The sequence below is a fragment of the Eubalaena glacialis genome, chromosome 13 (assembly GCF_028564815.1).
Source record: "Eubalaena glacialis isolate mEubGla1 chromosome 13, mEubGla1.1.hap2.+ XY, whole genome shotgun sequence".
In the NCBI taxonomy this organism is placed as follows: domain Eukaryota; kingdom Metazoa; phylum Chordata; class Mammalia; order Artiodactyla; family Balaenidae; genus Eubalaena; species Eubalaena glacialis.
In genome coordinates, this window is record NC_083728.1 from 8,207,199 (window position 1) to 8,228,415 (window position 21,217).

The window sequence follows — 21,217 nt, forward strand, 5'->3', positions numbered from 1 at the left end:
TGGCAGGAACCACCCAAAGAGCTGTCTTCACTTTCTCCAGCTCCTCTCCCTTGTTCCGACATTTGGAGCAAAAGTGATGGGTATTCCTATCGTCAAAGTGTTACCGAGATATCACAGAATATTACTGAACTGTCAAGGAAATAGAGCGAGCAGAGGCTTACTTCTTGAATGTTACAAAAACACACACAGAGAGAGAGAGAGAGAGAGAGAGACAGGAAAGAAAAAGCGAGCAGGAGAGAAAGATTGCTAAGGGAAAAAATGCAGCAGACACTACTTGGTGAGCAGAACTCTGGCTGAAACAATGCCTCCACTGTCACCTGCAGCTTTGATAAAGCAGACTGTTAGTGGAATCAACCATTTGGGGCCAAATTTCCAAATACAGCATTTTGCTGAGCACCAGATGTGCTCAAATGGTTACTTGCATGGGGAATGAAAGTGATTTGCACAAATGGTTACTTGCATGGGGAATGAAAGTGATTTGCACAAAGGGTTACTTGCATGGGGAATGAAAGTGATTTGCATCAATTTACTCGGAGCCATTTGAATTCTCAGCCATATGCATAAAATAGAATCATCCCTCCCTTTGCTTCTGGTAACTTTTTACAGCTCCTTACCGAGGAAACCCTCTCCCCACCTGTAGATTAAAATTAATAACCTCCGGGACTATTTTCCCCAGCCTCTCCAAGCAGACTTGCTTGGAACCTGCGCCTTGTTTTGGCACTGGGAGGGAATGGGATTTGGGATTCCGGCTTCATTTTCCTTTTTCTCTATGCTCATAAAATTGTCTATTCAACCCCTATTTTGCTCATTCAACAAAACTTTAGTAAACCCTGTGCCAGGCCCTGGGATGACTGCAGACACATGGGGCCTAGTTCCCTCCCCTCCAGAGGCCCAAAGCCTTGAGGGGAGCAGCCACTTACTCGGAGGCCAGCTTTTCAAGTTGATGCAAAGGCAGAACTCCCACATGTTCAGAGTGAACCTTTAAACTCAACACCTCACACTCAATAGAAGCAGGTGCTTTAGTGACAAGATGCCACGTGCATGTCGGAACTGGGACCGGTGAGGGAAAGAGTGCCTATGGTTCACGTTGAGGAAGTTCACTTAGTGGAGTGGTGGGCTGGTGAGCAGGAAGGCCCGGACCACATCGATGTGCTGTACTTTGTTTGGCTGCCCTTCGCATCGCAAGGTGGCTGTAACGAACCCTGTGCATATTTACAAGGCCATGCTGAGTGCTTGGCCCTGCTGAAGCCAAGCAGAAGGCAGAAGCCTTACCTCAGTCTGATGCTGCCATGCTTACACAAACACCAGCCGTGTCTTAAGGAAGCAACAAACGACAGCGCTCAGCCTCATCACGCAAATTCCTGATGTTACCCGTGTGTATCTCCACTGCTGCATGGTGAGTCTCTTTCTCCTGGCCCATCCCATGCCGGTTTGTGTGAGTACAAGGGGAATCATTGTAATGGCTCACATTTGCTGCATCTTACTATGCCTCTCCTAGGTGCCTTTCACGCTCTAGCTCATGTGAACCACACAACAATGCGAGTCCTAAACACTACTGTTGTCGTCCGCATATGACATATGAAGTAAACAGGGCAAAAGGAGGCCAAGTTGCATAGCTCAGAAGTGACATTCAATCCTGGACACACTGACCCATCAAATTCTTGCCCAGACTTCAAGCAAAAACTGTCCTATCTTTAGAGCTGGTTTCTCAACCTCTCGCAATTGACATTTTAGTCAGGTTGTTCTTTGCTGTGGACTATATGATCCTGTGCATTATAGCATGTTTAGCAGCACCCCTGACCTCTATGCACTAGACGCCAGTAGCATCCCACCTCCAGCCCCCTGCCCAGTGCTGACAGCCAAAAAAGACTCCAGCTATTGCCAAATGTCTCCTGGGATGCAATACCACTCCCCACTGAGAACCACTGGCTAAGGGTAAGTATCCTGGTTGCATCCTGTTTACATCTGTTACCCAGGCATAACTCTTGACCAAGGCCAGCTTCAGGGGCTATAACTGTGCAGTCACACAGGGCCCCATGCTGAGAAGGGCCCCATGCTTGATTAGATGCTCTGCTATCACCATCTTGAAAATCTTAATAATTTTTGAACAAGGGACCCTGCGTTTTCATTTTTGAACCAGGCCTACAAAGTACATAGCCAATCCTGCTCTTAATAGGATCAGACTTGACTCTCAAAAGCGTCCCAGCTTGGGAAAAAATTCCTATGGTCACCCTCCTGATTATACATAACAGAGCCTTTAAAAGCTCATCAGGTAATTTTTGCCTTATTGATCTGAAAAATACAAAAGCCTAGTTTACTCTTCTGTAACAGATCACACCGTGACACTCATGCCTATAACTTGTTTGCATTTTCCATCATAAACTACGAGATGCGTATCTACCCTGACATCTTCCCCAGTAAGAGCCAGAGAAATGGCCAGAATCTTCCACAAAAAGAGATTATCAGGGAAACAAATGTCTTGGCAAAAATTTAAAGGACAAGAGGTATGTGTGGTTCTCCTAAACCAGGGGCTGCAAACTTGAATATCTACATGGGTCATGCAGGTATCAGATATGAATAAAACCTTCTGGTTACTGAGACAACAAGAAATGACAAGAACTATAAAAAACTGAAGAGCAGTCAGCACCTCAAAATGGTAGTTGCTATTCAATTTTGACTCAGGCAGGCACCGTGTTACCAGATATTCTCATTTTTTTCAAAAGACAGAACTATTATTTTATGTGAAACCTTCCATTTTAAACACTGGGAACTAATTTAATCTCTAAAAAATATCATCTGTGCCAATACCTTGTAGACCAAACAAAAACTGGTCTGCATGTGCCCGCTGATGACACCTGCCCCGCAATCTTTGACAGTCTTTGCTCCTTTTCCCTGTTCTGGCCATTTGAGACATCTACCTAAGTTTTCTTGCTGCCTGAAGGCAAGCCAGTAGATAACTTTACCCCTCCCTCTTGCTACTTACATACTGGAGGAGGATTTGTATTTCATGCTTGGACAGGTCAATGAATATTTGAGCAGGAACCTATAAAGTGGTCAATTTCCAGTTCTGCAGAAGCGACTGACTGAATCTCCCCCAAAATGTTGAAACTTCCATAGTTGGTGACAACCTCTCATCCTGGCACCTCCTCCGAATGCCCTCTCCATGCTGCGCTCTGGTTGTCCGATTCTGGTCACGCCCAATGCTTTAATATCATAAGAAAAAAATAGCCATACAAGGCAAAGTATGTGTCTGCTGGTGCAACCAATAGCAGGAACCTCTACTGAAGGATGTCTACGGTATCTCTAAAAGTGACTGATTCTGGTTAAAATCATAAGTGGCCTCTGATTTTACTGCTAGGTATTTGAGGTTATTGCTTTTTCCTTTGGCAAATTCCTAGGAGAAGAAGTGAATCCACGTGGCTTGGAGGGAAGAGATTACTTTAAGTAAGTGCATTTGTATCTAATGCCTAAAACCCCAGGGTGTCGAGTGGGGGTCAGTGCAGGCAGGAGCAGCAACCATATCTGGCCCCAGGAGCCTAAAATATTTACCATCTGGCCCTTTTCAGAAAATGCTTGCCAACTCTTGGTGGAAATGGATAAATCACTTATTCCCTAACTTCTCAAAATATTAGGTTTAAAATGGCATTGAACTGATTCCATTCATCGCTCAATCCCCATCACCATTCCCCTCTCTGTCCTCTGCCATGATTGACATTGGGAAAACCGTCTTCCTCAGCATTGCCCATCCGGTTGACCAGTTGCACCCCCTGCTCTCTTGTGAATAACAGGTTCACGTCATGACCTGCTGTCTTGCCATCATCACACTTTCAATTTACTGCCTACTCATGGAGCCCCCATTTTAAACATTAATGTTAGTTTTAGAGTTTATAAACAAAGCTACAACCTGCGAGCGACATTTAATTTGTCTCTTTTTCCCAAAGAGGCACAGCCAGCAGCTAAATAATGACCAAGGAAAGGCTACAGGAGCTTCCGGCTTGGAGAGATATTGTATGAAGTCAGGAAGCATTTAATAACCAGGTGAAAGGACCATTAAAATGTGCCACTGCACCTTGCAAGTTATTAGGTTGTTTTAAGAGACTCAGAAGATGACATCTTCCCCCAAATATGTAAGAACAAAAGTCATAGCAAATTTAAGGAAGAAGCCTGAGTTGCATCTGCATCTATCCTGTCTAAAGAAACAGTTTAGCCCGTCTTGTCTATTAGTTAATGTAGGTTAATAACACTTAGCCTCTTTTACTTTCTCATGAATTCGTGAAGAGTGCTTTGTGACCTATAATGCCATTAATTTTATTTTAGCTGAGTAAGTAGAGCACGGTGGCTAAAGTGTGGACACTGGAGCCAGCAACACCTGGATTTAAATCTTGGCTCCATCACTTCTAGCTGTGGGTCCACACTTCAAACTCCTTAACTATAAAAATGGGATGACAGTGCCCACGTCGATGGAGTCACATTGAAGATGAAATGTTAATTCAAGTCTAGAGCTCGGCAGAGTGCCTGGACATAGTAAGTTCTCATTGAATGTCAGATTCATTATCATCTCCAGCAGCAGCAGTCATAGTAATGCACAGCTAACTCTGGTTCATCTGAAAACTCAGCTCAGGCACAAACTTCTCCAAAAAGATGATCTCATCCCTTGATGGAGACCCCATTTCTAGCACCTGCAAACTTCCCTACCAAGCTTTTAAAAATCGTTCTTTCTTATCCTGCATTTTTATGCGTTCAAGTGGGAGAATCCTTCCTCTTTCTCACCAGTATATCCATTCAGTTTGCCATATGCCAGAAGTTCAACTATTTCTGTTCCTGTAAATATAATTATGTAGCTACGGTTTTTAAAAAATTAATGGAAGAGAAAGACATACAGGGAAATATAAAAGCCCCTTCTCAGACCCTCAAACCCCAGTCCTGCTCCCCAAAGGTAACCAACATTACCCAGTACGTTTGTATCCCGCCAGAAGTTCACTCTCTGTGCTGATAAAGCACGTGTGAGTGTGAGTGTGAGTGCGAGTGTGGGTGTGAGAGTGTCAGTGTGAGTGTGGGTATTAGTGTCAGTGTGAGTGTGTCGGACTCCGCCTACTGTCCTGCCTCTTCCTCATCCATGTGCTTCACACAAGTTTGATAGTAGCAAGTGTGACCCTATTTAGCGGCCTCATTTAATTCCTGTTACATCATGTGCCATAATTTACCTAATTATCCCCTTTGGGTGATATTTCTGTTATTATACACAAGCTCCCCAAGAATGGGAACTTCATCTCCTTCAATCACTTCCCCAGCACCCTGTGGACAGCAGGGCTTAGCAAATGTTTGTAAAACAGCGGAATGTAAGCAAAAAGGAATAACTCCCTCCATTTGTGTCCACATCATCTTTGCTTCTGGTAGTACATTTTTAGAGTAAATTCCTAGATGTACTATTGCTGAGTAAAGAGACGTGTGAATTGAATTTTGATCAACAGGGACAAATTGCCCTCTAAAGGGGACCAGAGCAAATTGAATCACAGGATTATACTGTTGCATGTTTTGAAGGGTTTAAATCATAACTTCTTATCTAAATTTCAAGCTCCTTTAAAGATGCAAAAAAAAATTTTTTACATCTTTGCAAAGATCTACTTTGCCAGCAGTAGACAGATGTTCAGTAAAAGATTTTTGAATTATAATTAATATACCAAGCTATGAAAAGCGAGTGGATATTCAGGAGTGGAAAAAAGTTGATAACTGCTTTAAGTAGTACACTAAAAAAAAAAAAAAAAAAAAAAAATCTGTAAGTTAACGCAATTAACTAGAGCTCATAAACAGAAGAAGAGGTAAAAACTGATTTTTTTGTGGGTGGATGAGTGGGGACAGAGTTGTGAAGACTGTTTCTACACATAAAATCCCAGCAGGTGTGGGTCTTTTTCAGTCTGAGTAGTAGTGAAATCGATTCTATGCTTTCTTTGATGCCCTCTATATTAAAAAAAAAAAGTGTAGACTATCATTTTTTAAAGTAGGTTGAACATAAATTACTTTGGTTTGCAGAATTGTAGAAAAGTTCCACTTGAATTCTACAAATTCATTAACAAATTTTATTTGCAAAACCAAGTCTGGAAGTAAATCAATTAAACAACAACAAAAAAGAGGGGACACAGAAAGAGCTCAGATCAAACTCTCAAACGTGGGAGCACAGTCAGGACTGCAGAGGATGGGGGAGACGTCACCCTGGGGCCTGAATGTCACCCCTAGTGGAGCCCGGCCCTGCAGCCCCCAAGGGAGCTGCTAAACTGCCATCATTCTCCACCTTGTCACTCTGGCCTTGAAGGAAGTTCTAAAAATGACAGGCCCGGTGGTGGAATGAGGAACATCCCCACATTGCCACTCCTTGTTCCAAAATTAGACTCTGTTATAGACACTGATCTCCAAGGTGGCAAAAATAGCTGGCTGCTCGGGGGAGTCCCAAACTGTCCCGGCAGAGTTTCCCTGTAGCTGCTCCAGCAAGGAAGCTGGCAGCTCGTGGGCAAATGAGTTCCTGCGGTTCCATCTCATTCGACAGTTAGTCCTTCCCCTAATATCCCAGACCCGCCCACCCTCTTCTACACCCTATTTAGAATGAATCATAATACACTGAATTTAAAAAGAGAGGAGGTGGGGGAAGAATTATGAGAAACATGATTGCTATGTGGTCCCAAAAGTACCCAAAGAAACGAGATTTCTTATAACAGTAATTTTTTAACATATACTCTGAGTTGATATGTATTTCTGAAAGGTACTCTGATATTCAGGGTAATTTGAAAATGCTAAGACAGTTCTCGGTGTGGATATAAGAGAAGCAGAAGGGCTTTAAAACCCTTCTGGGGAGTAAGGCATTGTGGCCAGAGGTAGAGGTTTAGGAACCAAATAAAAGGATCCTGCATTTCTGGCTCCAACAGTAATGAGCTCTATGGCTGTGGGCAAGTGACTTCACCACTGTGAGCATCTGTTTTCTCATTTATGAGATCTGGAGAGTGATTCCTTCCAGGTCAAGGGTCATGAATAATACTCCCTTGAATTATAAGACCCATGGGATCATGGGCTTTACCTGTCAATTACCGCTATATCCTACAGCACATAACAGCATATTACGTCCGCAATAAACATATTTGAATGAACTAATAAATGAGAACGAATGAATAAGTCTACTTCACAGAGATATCGTGGTGATTAGAGAAAAAGCGAGTAAAGTGCCTGGCTTGATAAGTGGTATGGTTGTTGCTGCTAAAGAGCCTGGCATTTAGCAGATGCTTCATAAATAAATGGCATTATTAGCAACACACCATAAAGCAGGAAACATACTTAAAAGGTAAAATCAAAGCACTAAATAAACATTATTCCAGAAGTTTGCATGGTATGGGGACAGACACTAAGGTGGCCCCCTGATCTCCTCCTCCAGGTGCGCACGCCCTTGTGTGGTCCCCTCCCTCTCGTGACCGTGGGAAGGACTTGTGACTTGCTTCCAACCAGTAGCCTATGACGGGATGATGGGATGTCACGACCATGATTAGGATACATAGGATTGTGGCCCCCATTTTGCAAGGAGAGTCTTGCTGGCTTTGATGAGGCAAGTGGCTATGTTGGGAAGCCCACATGACGAGAAGCTGAGGGTGGCCCCTGGGAGCTAAGGATGGCCTCCATCCACTAGCCAACAAGAAACTGAGGCCCTTGATTCTGCAGCCCCAAGGAACTAACTTCCACTAACAACCACTGTGAGCTTGTGAGTGGATCCTTCCCCAGTCTAACCTTAAGATGAGACTAGAGCATCTCACCCTTGTGAGAATCTGAAGCCGGGGGCCCATGTAAGCCATGCCAACATTCTTGACCCACGGCAACTATGAGATAACATACGTGTGTTGTTTTAGGGTGCACAGTTTGTGGCACTTTGTTACACAGCAACAGAAAACTTACACGTGTAGTAACATAGGCAGGACATCAATTGGCCACAGCATGGCTAGCAAATGCCCAGAGAAGGACCACTTGCTGAGTGACAATAGAGAGTGGTAGGGACTGTGGAGAACTGAAGATCCCCATTCTGCCTAAAGAGGGAAGGCACCACCAGGCATATCCGATGGTTGCCACATGGGGGTGTGAGATCAGTGTGGCCTTTTCACTTTTTAAGATATTACAGAAATCTGAGTTTTATGTGAAACCTCTTAACTTCTAAATGTCAGCCATTAATTTGGAATTTTTAAGAACAGCAGTGACCTGATCTCATGCAGGGCAAAGAATATGTGTCTAGGGGCTTGATTCCAAGATAAAGTATAAAGTGGGGTTATCCCAGCACACCTGCTCCAAATTGGAGCCCCACTACTTCCAAGCTGGTGGTGCTGGGCCCTCCAGCCAAGGGTCATTGGGAGGGTTAGAAAGTACACACAAAGTCCTTAAAATATTGTCTGCTACAGAGTAGAGACACGATACGTTTTTATTATTATTGATATTATTATTGTATTAGTTACCTATAGCTGTTGTAACAAATTCCCACAACACTGGTGGCGTACAACCACACAAATTTATCCCCTTACGGCCCTGGAGGCCAGAAGTCTGAAATCAGATTCACCGTGCCAAAGTCAAGGTGTCGGCTGGGCTGGTTCCTTTCGGAGGTTCCAGGGGAGAATCCATTTCCTCGCTTTTTCCAGTTTCTAGAGGCCACCTATATCCTTTGGGTCACATCTCTTTCTACCTTCAAACCATCAGCACAGACCCTTCAAAAATCTGTCTGTCCCTCTGCTTCCGTCACCACATCACCTTCTGTCTGGCTCTCGCTCCTCCGGCTTCCTTCTTACAAGGACCTTGTGATGACACTGGGCCCACCTGGATAATCCAGGACAATCTCCCCATCTCAAGAGCTTTAACTTAATCACATCTGCAAAGTCCCTTTTGCCATATAAGGTAATGTTCACAGGTTCCAGGGAGTAAGGTAGGAAAGATTTGGGGGAGCTATTGTTCAGCCTATCGCAATAATAACTATAATGATGATGATAATAAAATAAAAGTTATTATTACTATCTGACCCACAAGTCTCCTCTTTATGACTTCTGGGATTCAAGGTCATAAGTCTGATCCAAACCCCTTCACTCAAGGCTGCAACTTCAAACTGTCATGCGTTCCACAGTGAAGCATTCTGTCTTGGGAGTTAGTGGCAGCTAACAGTGGGTTAGGGCTTCCTAATAATGAGGTTAGCTTCACCATCTTTCTCCATTCGTGACCTTGACCATCTCAGAGAAGCAAGCCAGTAGTGGCATAAAGGCAATTCCTAGTCAAGAATAGAGCCAATCTGTGTGGATCCACTCCCAGTGACCAGAAAATGCAAAACTCTAACTTAGAGGCTTTAGTATCACCTGCATTTGTTTCATTTTAGCACAGTATCTGTTTTCTCCCCTAATGAGAGATGGATTGAAGGATGTTGATTTTTAAGCATTTCACAATCCCCAGTTTAACTTCCTTGAGATTCAGATCCTGTTTTGAAGCTTACTCATTTCCATCTAAAACAGGATGTGTTTACTTTTAAAAGCATTCATTTTATAGAGCTTGTTAAGCATACAGCAAATTAAGAGCAAACAACATTATATTCCAGTTAAATCTGCAAAAGGATGATCTGAACGAATTACTCATACTCCTGATTAATTTTTAGTGGAAGTAATGAGGAGGCTGTAAATGGAAAAACATGTGCGTGCAGAACCTGCTTTTCAAGTAGATAACACTGTATGCTAATCGATGGCTTTACAAAAAGGTAACCTTAAAAAAACTTCTTCAGACCTTTAAAGGCATCTTGTGTAGCTCACAACTTTAATGCAATGACATTGCCCTGTAAGTTCAAAACGACTTGAATTCTCCTCCCTCCCTCCCTCCCTCCTTCTCTCCCTCTCCCTCTTTCTTTCTCCCTTCCTTCCTTCCTTCCTTCCTCTCTCTCTCTCTCTCTCTCTTTCTTTCCATCCATGCATTTACCTACCTCTATTACAATATCCAGAATTGGGAAGCATATGGTGAAATGGATACCAAGACTATATTAGTTCAGAAAGAACATTTCTAAATGGTTGGGGAAAAAATCAGAAGAATATTTCGTGATATGTGAAAATTACATGAAATTTGAATGTCAGTGTCCATTAATAAAGCTTCTTCTGGAACAAAGCCATACCCACTTGATTCCATATTACCTATACTCGCTTTTGCTTTATAATGGCAAAGTTAAACAGTTGCAGCAGAAACCATCTTTGACCACAAAGCCTAAAATATTACTATCTCGCCCTTCACTAAAGTTTTGCTGATCCCTGCTCTAAAATCCCAGAGCGCTGCATGCACAAGTCGTTTGGGAATAATCTGGGGATGCTTTGGGATAGATCATACTACATGCTTTTCCCCTCTTTAAATCCAACCACCCCACATGGTTAAATCATAACTTTTCAAATGGCCCTAACCTTACCATGCCAACCCAGTTCCTTTTGGTTTTGCAGATTTCTTTCCAGATGTGAATCTCTATGCATGTATTTGCAGCCACACTGCATGATTTGCATTATTTAACTGTTGTACATTCATTTCGGATTTTGTAAATTTACTGTTTTCAAAGAAGAAACTCATGAATCATAATTGTCTGTACAATGCACAGTCCCTGGCACTAAGCAATGAACAGAGTAGGCGTTCTGAGAGAGCATTTACGTACGCTCATGTGTGTTTGCGTTTGCAGTGTTTTTATACATTGATGACTATGAAGGTTTATCCACTAGAGATGGCAAATGCATGGCTGTGGGCGGGATGGGGTCTTACAGGTAGGTTTCCTTTGTCCCACAAAGCATTACTGGTTTTTGTTGTTGGTTTCAGCTGGAATTAATTTCCAACAGTTACGAACGGGAAGATACTATAAACAGTCAAATTCTTGACTTATCTGGAAAAAATCAAGAACTCTCCTACACGGAAACCACGATTTCATGTCGACAGTTGTCTGGTCTTGAGCTTTTGATAGTTCACCCCAGTTTCCTCTCAGCCCTCTTCTCTCACCTTCATTTTCTCTCTGACCTCTGCTGACATTTGAAATGACAACTTCTGCTACAGTTAAAAATATTATATCTATAGATAGATAACCCACATAGCTGTGTCTATAGATGTCCATACATATCCAAATTGATTTTAATGTACATACTACACACTGCAATGGACTGAATACTGTGTCCCCCACCCCAAAATTCATATGCTCAAATCTTAACCCCCAAAGTGATGGCATTAGAAGGTAGGGCCTATGGGACGTGCTTAGGTCATGAGGGCAGAGCCCTCATGAATGGCATTAGCGCTCTTACAAAAGAGACCCCAGAGAGATCTCTCACCCTTTCTGCCATATGAGACACAGTGAAAAGACAGCCATCCATGAACCAGGAAGCGGGTCCCACCAGAATCCACCGGCACCTTGATCTTGGACTTCCCAGCCTCCCAGTGAGAAATAAATACATTTGTTTTTTATAACTCACTCAGTCTGTGGTATTTTGTTGTAGGAGCCCACATTGATTAAACACACAGGTAACAACTGAGGCACAAAGTAGGTAAGCAGATGATGAGGTGGTGTATAGTTACTGTGTTACCAGGTGGCCTTTTGGAACTTGCCAAGGATGGCATTTAATCCAAGTACTACATTTCTGAGTACAGGAGTAAATCTTCTGCCCAAAAATATACTGACCATATTTTCAGCACAAAGATTCCAAGAGTGCATTCTACAGCGGCGTACACTGGGTCATGAGCAAGAAATTCCACACGTACCATTGAATTTTTCACGCTCTGTACCAAGCGCTCGTGTTGCTCGGCTATGGCCAAGGCAGCAGAGTGGACTTTCTGGTAGATGGCCTCCCCATCTCGCGTTTGAAAGATAAACAGCCCTTCACCAGTCTCACACATCCTGTGAAAACAAAGACAGAGAGCTTCTGAACACCAGCTCCTACAAGTTCAATGCACCTACAGCCTAGAATAGTCTGATACGAGGCTCATTTATTTTGTATGAGATTAGGATTCTTGTTCACATGGGCTAAACAGAGTTAACTAGAATCAAAGTGTTCGATGAACTGGTATTAATAAGGACAGGGAACCGATCACTCTAAGCCAACACGGTGCCCAGCGTTTTTTGTCCTGAAGGTTTTGTCATAGAAGGTTAATAAGCTGTTTCTGGATTCTTAGTATAATCCCTCTACTTCCTGTGTGACTCTCAAAGAGGACACCTGTGCTACGGCCTTTCCATCCCAGTCGATGAATCAGAAACTCATCAGAAATGGCGCCATGCAGCTCAGAGGTAAAAGAAGGATCCTATGACTCTCAGATTCTGTCCCAACCTTCCTTACAGACAATGGCTTGAAGAATGATTTCATTTCCAAAAGCAACTATGCTTTCCCAAATCACAGATCAAATTTTACTCTAGGTGTTCACTCCATGTGATGAACCAAACGCAGCTAAGAGTTTTCTTTTTAAATGAACATAACTTTGCTGAATTAATGTGTGGAACATAAGAGAAGTCACTCAAGGAAAGCTAGATGGGTTTCAACATTAATGTTAAAGATTAAGAAGAGGATCATTTCTACCTCAGACTATTAAAAAAATGAATTATATTAATAAAGGAAGATAGGTACACATAATTAGGCAAGAACCAAATAAATGTGTTTTAACTACTATATGTATACACACACACACATACATACATATATGTGTATATATATGTATAGTGTGTTATATATAATTAATAAATATATTTAATTACTCTAAATATTTTTAAAGACTTGGACAAAATCCTATTATCAAGGATAATTTTTAAAAGGATATTTTTTAAAGTTCTGATTTTGATACATACATATATCAAAGATAAACTAAGAGGTTGTTTTTGTTTTAAAGAACAATCTTTAATTATTACATTATTTATAATTATTAATAATTACTTAATTATTCTAAAACACAATTCCACTCCTTCCACCTCAGAATCTCTTGCTGAAAAACTGAATACTGACCTTAATGCCTGAGTTTTGCTCACATCTAGAGGCTCACATCTAAAGAACTTTTTAACACAGCATGGAAACCAAGCAAATTTTCAACCCAAACCTGTTAAATATTTTATCTACTCCAGTCTATGCAGTTAGTGCAATAAGAAAGGAAGACTTATCCTTATTTTCCACAGTTGGCTCAATACCACGGCCATATGGCAATTTTCAGCACATACAGCATAGCATATGTTAATTGGTCAAAACCTGCCTCGCTTGAATTTCACTAATATGGACCATGTAAGAAGAAAGAGAAAAACTAGAAGGCTCTTTCAACCAGCTAATATAAAGAACTAGCTTATGAGGTTAATCATGTGATTTTAATTATTAAGTCATCCTAATCCAAGGAAGAACTAAAAACTAAAATTCAAAGCATATTTACTCAAGTCCCATTTCCTTCCTGAAGACTTCCTAAAATACTTCAGTCCTCACTGCTATCCCCTCTTTATTTGATCCACCATACAAATTTGACTCTGCTACTTGGCACCTAATTCTGCAACGTTTTAATTTTTTCACACCTCTTTTTTTCCCATCAAATACGGAAATATAATTTGTTAAGAGGAGGGTAACCTCAATCAATTATTTAAGAGGAAGAAGTGGTCTTCTGTTTCCTCTAGGGCAGAGGTCATTTTTACTTACTTAGACGCCAACCTTGGTTCCAGAAAGGATGAAGGCACCTGTTACTGGGAAACATTTGTAGGATGATTGATTCATAGCAAACCCTGCAGCTGTGTTTCTAAAACTTGACAATCTAGTGGCTTTTAAGGTTTTTGTAACGGCAACCCACAGTAATAAATATAGCTTAGCTTGTGACCTAGTACATCTGTTGATCTATTTATCTATCACCTAGTTATTATTTAGCTATCTATTTATCTATCATCAATTTATAATATGTTAATATTTTCTATTATATTTTTTAATACCAGTGGTGAAGTGCTTCATTTACATTGTGACTCACTAACTGGAGAAACCTACTCTTTGAAAATCACTCTTTTATCCAATGTCTGCTTTTGGTTAACGTAACGAAGCCACAACCATCCTTTAATGACATTTGACTCTCTAAATAGTTACTGTGATCAAAAACAAACTAAATCAAAACAGAGTATCAAGTATTCTTCTTGAAAGTACACAGACTTTCCTTGCCTCCACCTAAGGATCTGAAAGACACACACACTCACACACATACACACACTTACACATACACACACTCACACATACACACTTACCACTTACAGAAAGAACCAGGAGTCACAACCTCAAATTCCATCAGCGTTCAGACAAAGAATGGGAATGGATAAAGATGCTCAGACCCCCTACAACACACAGCCACACACGCGGAGCGTAGCTAATGGACACCAGCCACCAGTCAGCCCTGGTCACATTTAAATGGGGAAATACAAGCCCAATGTAGCCACACTTCTGACTGTCTAAGAGAAATCAGAAATTGTGATTTTTATATGAAATAACCTGAATTTTTTTTTTTTTTAAACATCTTTATTGAAGTATAATTGCTTTACAATGGTGTGCTAGCTTCTGCTTTACAACAAAGTGAATCAGTTACACATATACATATGTTGCCATATCTCTTCCCTCTTGCATCTCCCTCCTTCCCACCCTCCCTATCCCACCCCTCTAGGTGGTCACAAAGCACCGAGCTGATCTCCCTGTGCTATGCGGCTGCTTCCCACTAGTTGTCTATTTTACATTTGGTAGTGTATATATGTCCATGACACTCTCTCACCCTGTCACATCTCACCCCTCCCCCTCCCCATATCCTCAAGTCCATTCTCTAGTAGGTCTGTGTCTTTATTCCCATCTTGCCACTAGGTTCTTCATGACCTCTTTTTTTTTTTTTTTTTTCCCTTAGATTCCATATATATGTGTTAGCATACTGTATTTGTTTTTCTCTTTCTGACTTACTTCACTCTGTATGACAGACTCTAACTCCATCCACCTCATTACAAACACCTCCATTTCATTTCTTTTTATGGCTGAGTAATATTCCATTGTATATATGTGCCACATCTTCTTTATCCATTCATCCGATGATGGACACCTAGGTTGCTTCCATGTCCTGGCTATTGTAAACAGAGCTGCAATGAATATTTTGGTACATGACTCTTTCTGAATTATGGTTTTCTCAGGGTATATGCCCAGTAGTGGGATTGCTGGGTCATATGGTAGTTCTATTTTTAGTTTTTTAAGGAACCTCCATACTGTTCTCCATAGTGGCTGTATCAATTTACATTCCCACCAACAGCGCAAGAGTGTTCCCTTTTCTCCACACCCTCTCCAGCATTTATTGTTTCTAGATTTTTTGATGATGGCCATTCTGACCGGTGTGAGATGATACCTCATTGTAGTTTTGATTTGCATTTCTCTAATGATTAATGATGTTGAGCATTCTTTCATGTGTCTGTTGGCAATCTGTATCTCTTCTTTGGAGAAATGTCTATTTAGGTCTTCTGCCCATTTTTGGATTGGGTTGTTTGTTTTTTTGTTATTGAGCTGCATGAGCTGCTTGTAAATCTTGGAGATTAATCCTTTGTCCGTTGCTTCATTTGCAAATATTTTCTCCCATTCTGAGGGTTGTCTTTTGGTCTTGTTTATGGTTTCCTTTGCTGTGCAAAAGCTTTTAAGTTTCATTAGGTCCCATTTGTTTATTTGTGTTTTTATTTCCATTTCTCTAGGACCTGGGTCAAAAAGGATCTTGCTGTGACTTATGTCATACAGTGTTCTGCCTATGTTTTCCTCTAAGAGTTTGATAGTGTCTGGCCTTACACTTAGGTCTTTCATCCATTTTGAGTTTATTTTTGTGTATGGTGTTAGGGAGTGTTCTAATTTCATACTTTTACATGTACCTGTCCAATTTTCCCAGCACCACTTATTGAAGAGGCTGTCTTTTCTCCACTGTATATGCTTGCCTCCTTTATCAAAGATAAGGTGACCATATGTGCGTGGGCTTATCTCTGGGCTTTCTATCCTGTTCCATTGATCTATATTTCTGTTTTTGTGCCAGTACCAAACTGTCTTGATTACTGTAGCTTTGTAATATAGTCTGAAGTCAGGGAGCCTGATTCCTCCAGCTCCATTTTTCGTTCTCAAGATTGTTTTGGCTATTCGGGGTCTTTTGTGTTTCCATACAAATTGTGAAATTTTTTGTTCTAGTTCTGTGAAAAATGCCAGTGGTAGTTTGATAGGGATTGCATTGAATCTGTAGATTGCTTTGGGTAGCAGAGTCATTTTCACAATGTTTATTCTTCCAATCCAAGAACATGGTATATCTCTCCATCTATTTGTATCATCTTTAATTTCTTTCATCAGTGTCCTATAATTTTCTGCATACAGGTCTTTTGTCTCCTTAGGTAGGTTTATTCCTAGGTATTTTATTCTTTTTGTTGCAATGGTAAACGGGAGTGTTTTCTTAATTTCACTTTCAGATTTTTCATCATTAGTATACAGGAATGCAAGAGATTTCTGTGCATTAATTTTGTATCCTGCTACTTTACCAAATTCATTGATTAGCTCTAGTAGTTTTCTGGTAGCATCTTTTGGATTCTCTATGTATAGTATCATGTCATCTGCAAACAGTGACAGCTTTACTTCTTCTTTTCCGATTTGGATTCCTTTTATTTCTTTTTCGTCTCTGATTGCTGTGGCTAACACTTCCAAAACTATGTTGAATAATAGTGGTGAGAGTGGGCAACCTTGTCTTGTTCCTGATCTTAGTGGAAATGGTTTCAGTTTTTCACCATTGAGGACAATGTTGGCTGTGGGTTTGTCATATACGGCCTTTATTATGTTGAGGAAAGTTCCCTCTATGCCTACTTTCTGCAGGACTTTTATCATAAATGGGTGTTGAATTTTGTCGAAAGCTTTCCCTGCATCTATTGAGATGATCATATGGTTTTTCTCCTTCAATTTGTTAATATGATGTATCACGTTGACTGATTTGCGTATATTGAAGAATCCTTGCATTCCTGGAATAAACCCCACTTGATCATGGTGTATGATCCTTTTAATGTGCTGTTGGGTTCTGTTTGCTAGTATTTTGTTGAGGCTTTTTGCATCTATGTTCATCAGTGATATTGGCCTGTAGTTTTCTTTCTTTGTGACATCTTTGCCTGGTTTTGGTATCAGGATGATGGTGGCCTCGTAGAATGAGTTGGGGAGTGTTCCTCCCTCTGCAATATTTTGGAAGAGTTTGAGAAGGATAGGTGTTAGCTCTTCTCTAAATGTTTGATAGAATTCGCCTGTGAAGCCATCTGGTCCTGGGCTTTTGTGTGTTGGAAGATTTTTAATCACAGTTTCAATTTCAGTGCTTGTGATTGGTCTGTTCATATTTTCTATTTCTTCCTGGTTCAGTCTCGGCAGGTTGTGCATTTCTAACAATCTGTCCATTTCTTCCAGGTTGTCCATTTTATTAGCATAGAGTTGCTTGTAGTAATCTCTTATGATCGTTTGTATTTCTGCAGTGTCAGTGGTTACTTCTCCTTTTTCATTTCTAATTCTATTAATTTGAGTCTTCTCCTTTTTTCTCTTGATGAGTCTGGCTAATGGTTTATCAATTTTGTTTATCTTCTCAAAGAACCAGCTTTTAGTTTCATTGATTTTTGCTATTGTTTCCTTCATTTCTTTTTCATTTATTTCTGATCTGATCTTTATGATTTCTTTCCTTCTGCTAGCTTTGGGGTTTTTTTGTTCTTCTTTCTCTAATTGCTTTAGGTGCAAGGTTAGGTTGTTTATTCGAGATGTTTCCTGTTTCTTGATGTAGGCTTGTATTGCTATAAACTTCCCTCTTAGAACTGCTTTTGCTGCATCCCATAGGTTTTGGATCGTCGTGTCTCCATTGTCATTTGTTTCTAGGTATTTTTTGATTTCCCCTTTGATTTCTTCAGTGATCACTTCGTTATTAAGTAGTGTATTGTGTAGCCTCCATGTGTTTGTATTTTTTACAGATCTTTTCCTGTAATTGATATCTAGTCTCATAGCGTTGTGGTCGGAAAAGATACTTGATACGATTTCAATTTTTTTAAATTTACCAAGGCTTGATTTGTGACCCAAGATATGATCTATCCTGGAGAATGTTCCATGAGCACTTGAGAAAAATGTGTATTCTGTTGTTTTGGGGTGGAATGTCCTATAAATATCAATTAAGTCCATCTTGTTTAATGTATCATTTAAAGCTTGTGTTTCCTTATTTATTTTCATTTTGGATGATCTGTCCATTGGTGAAAGTGGGGTGTTAAAGTCCCCTACTATGGTTGTGTTACTGTCGATTTCCCCTTTTATGGCTGTTAGTATTTGCCTTATGTATTGAGGTGCTCCTATGTTGGGTGCATAAATATTTACAATTGTTATACCTTCCTCTTGGATCGATCCCTTGATCATTATATAGTGTCCGTCTTTGTCTCTTGTAATTGTGTTTATTTTAAAGTCTATTTTGTCTGATATGAGAATTGCTACTCCAGCTTTCTTTTGATTTCCATTTGCATGGAATATCTTTTTCCATCCCCTCACTTTCAGTCTGTATGTGTCACTAGGTCTGAAGTGGGTCTCTTGTAGACAGCATATATATGGGTCTTGTTTTTGTATCCATTCAGCCGGTCTGTGTCTTTTGGTGGGAGCATTTAATCCATTTACATTTAAGGTAATTATCGATATGTATGTTCCTATTCCCATTTTCTTAAATGTTTTGGGTTTGTTATTGTAGGTGTTTTCCTTCTCTTGTGTTTCTTGCCTAGAGAAGTTCCTTTAGCATTTGTTGTAAAGCTGGTTTGGTGGTGCTGAACTCTCTCAGCTTTTGCTTGTCTGTAAAGGTTTTAATTTCTCCATCAAATCTGAATGAGATCCTTGCTGGGTAGAGTAATCTTGGTTGTAGGTTTTTCTCCTTCATCACTTTAAGTATATCCTGCCACTCCCTTCTGGCTTGCAGCGTTTCTGCTGAAAGATCAGCTGTTAACCTTATGGGGATGCCCTTGTGTGTTATCTGTTGTTTTTCCCTTGCTGCTTTTAATATGTTTTCTTTATATTTAATTTTTGATAGTTTGATTAATATGTGTCTTGGTGTGTTTCTCCTTGGATTTATCCTGTATGGGACTCTCTGTGCTTCCAGGACTTGATTAACTATTTCCTTTCCCATATTAGGGAAGTTTTCAACTATAATCTCTTCAAATATTTTCTCAGTCCCTTTCTTTTTCTCTTCTTCTTCTGGGACCCCTATAATTCGAATGTTGGTGCGTTTAATGTTGTCCCAGAGGTCTCTGAGACTGTCCTCAGTTCTTTTCATTCTTTTTTCTTTATTCTGGTCTGCAGTAGTTATTTCCACCATTTTATCTTCCAGGTCACTTATCCGTTCTTCTGCCTCAGTTATTCTGCTATTGATCCCATCTAGAGTATTTTTAATTTCATTTATTGTGCTTGTCATCGTTTCTTGGTTCCTCTTTAGTTCTTCTACGTCCTTGTTAAATGTTTCTTGCATTTTGTCTATTCTATTTCCAAGACTTTGGATCATCCTTACTATCATTATTCTGAATTCTTTTTCAGGTAGACTACCTATTTCCTCTTCATTTGTTAGGTCTGGTGTGTTTTGACCCTGCTCCTTCATCTGCTGTGTGTTTTTCTGTCTTCTCATTTTGCTTATCTTACTGTGTTTGGGGTCTCCTTTTCACAGGCTGCAGGTTCGTAGTTCCCGTTGTTTTTGGTATCTGTCCCCAGTGGCTAAGGTTGGTTCAGTGGGTTGTGTAGGTTTCCTGGTGGAGGGAACTAGTGCCTGTGTTCTGGTGGATGCGGCTGGATGTTGTCTTTCTGGTGGGTTCGTCCACGTCTGGTGGTGTGTTTTGGGGTGTCTGTGGCCTTATTATGATTTTAGGCAGCCTCTCTGTTAATGGATGGGGCTGTGTTCCTCTCTTGCTAGTTGTTTGGCATAGGGTGTCCAGCACTGTAGCTTGCTGGTCGTTGAGTGAAGCTGGGTCTTGATGTTGAGATGGAGATCTGTGAGAGATTTTCGCCGTTTGGTATTACGTGGAGCTGGGAGGTCTCTTGTGGACCAGTGTCCTGAAGTTGGCTCTCCCACCTCAGAGGCACAGCCCTGATGCCTGGCTGGAGCACCAAGAGCCTTTCATCCACACGGCTCAGAATAAAAGGGAGAAAAAATGGAAAGAAAGAAAAAAGAGGATAAAATAAAATAAAATAAAGCAATTATAATAAAAAATAAGAAAAAAAATTATTAAGAGTAAATTTATTAAGAAAAAAAATTTTTTTTAATTTTTAAAAATAGATTTATTAATTTTTTATACTAAAAATAAGAAAAAAATTATTTAGAAAAAATTTATTAAGAAAAAAAATTTTTTAATTTTTTAAAATAAAAAATATGAAAAAACTTATTAAAAATTTTTTTTTAAAATAGAAAATAAGGAAAAAATTATTAAGAAAACATTTATTAGGGAAAAAAAAATTTTTTTAAGCCAAAAAAAAAAAAAAACGGACGGACCTAACCCTAGGACTAAGGGTGAGAGCAAAGCTATACAGACAAAATCTCACCCAGAAGCATACACATCTACACTCACAAAAAAAAGGAAAAGGGGAAAAGTTAATATATCCTGCTCCCAAAGTCCATCTCCTAAATTTGGGATGATTCGTTGTCTATTCAGGTATTCAACAGATGCAGGCACATCAAGTTGTTTGTGGAGCTTTAATCCGCTGCTTCTGAGGCTGCTGGGAGAGATTTCCCTTTCTCTTCTTTGTTCGTACAGCTCCCGGGGTTCAGCTTTGGATTTGGACCCGCCTCTGCATGTAGGTCCCCTGAGGGCGTCTGTTCCCCGCCCAGACAGAACGGGGTTAAAGGAGCAGCTGATTCGGGGGCTCTGGCTCAGTCAGGCCGGGGGGAGGGAGCGGTACGGAGGAGGCGGGGCGAGCCTGCGGCGGCAGAAGCCGGCGTGACGTTGCAGCAGCCTGAGGCGCGCCGTGCGCTCTCCCGGGGAAGTTGTCCCCGGATTACGGGAGCCTGGCCGTGGCGGGCTGCGCAGGCTCCCGGGAGGGGCGGTGTGGAGAATGACCTGTGCTCGCCCACAGGCTGTTTGGTGGCGGCAGCAGCAGCCTTAGCGTCTCATGCCCGTCTCTGGGGTCCGCGCTGATAGCCGCGGCTCGCGCCCGTCTCTGGAGTTCGTTTAAGTGGCGCTCTGAATCCCCTCTCC

At 40.9% G+C, this 21,217-nt stretch overlaps 1 protein-coding gene across 2 annotated transcripts in view; it reads right to left on the reverse strand.

The window, feature by feature from the left end:
* DOK5 (docking protein 5) overlaps positions 1 to 21,217 on the reverse strand; it is a 156,284-nt gene that overhangs the window by 22,120 nt on the left and 112,947 nt on the right. For both annotated transcript variants that reach the window (XM_061208425.1, XM_061208426.1), the window contains one exon: positions 11,764 to 11,899. In XM_061208425.1, the coding sequence (XP_061064408.1) occupies positions 11,764 to 11,899 (136 nt within the window). The remainder of the gene's footprint in view (positions 1 to 11,763; positions 11,900 to 21,217) is intronic.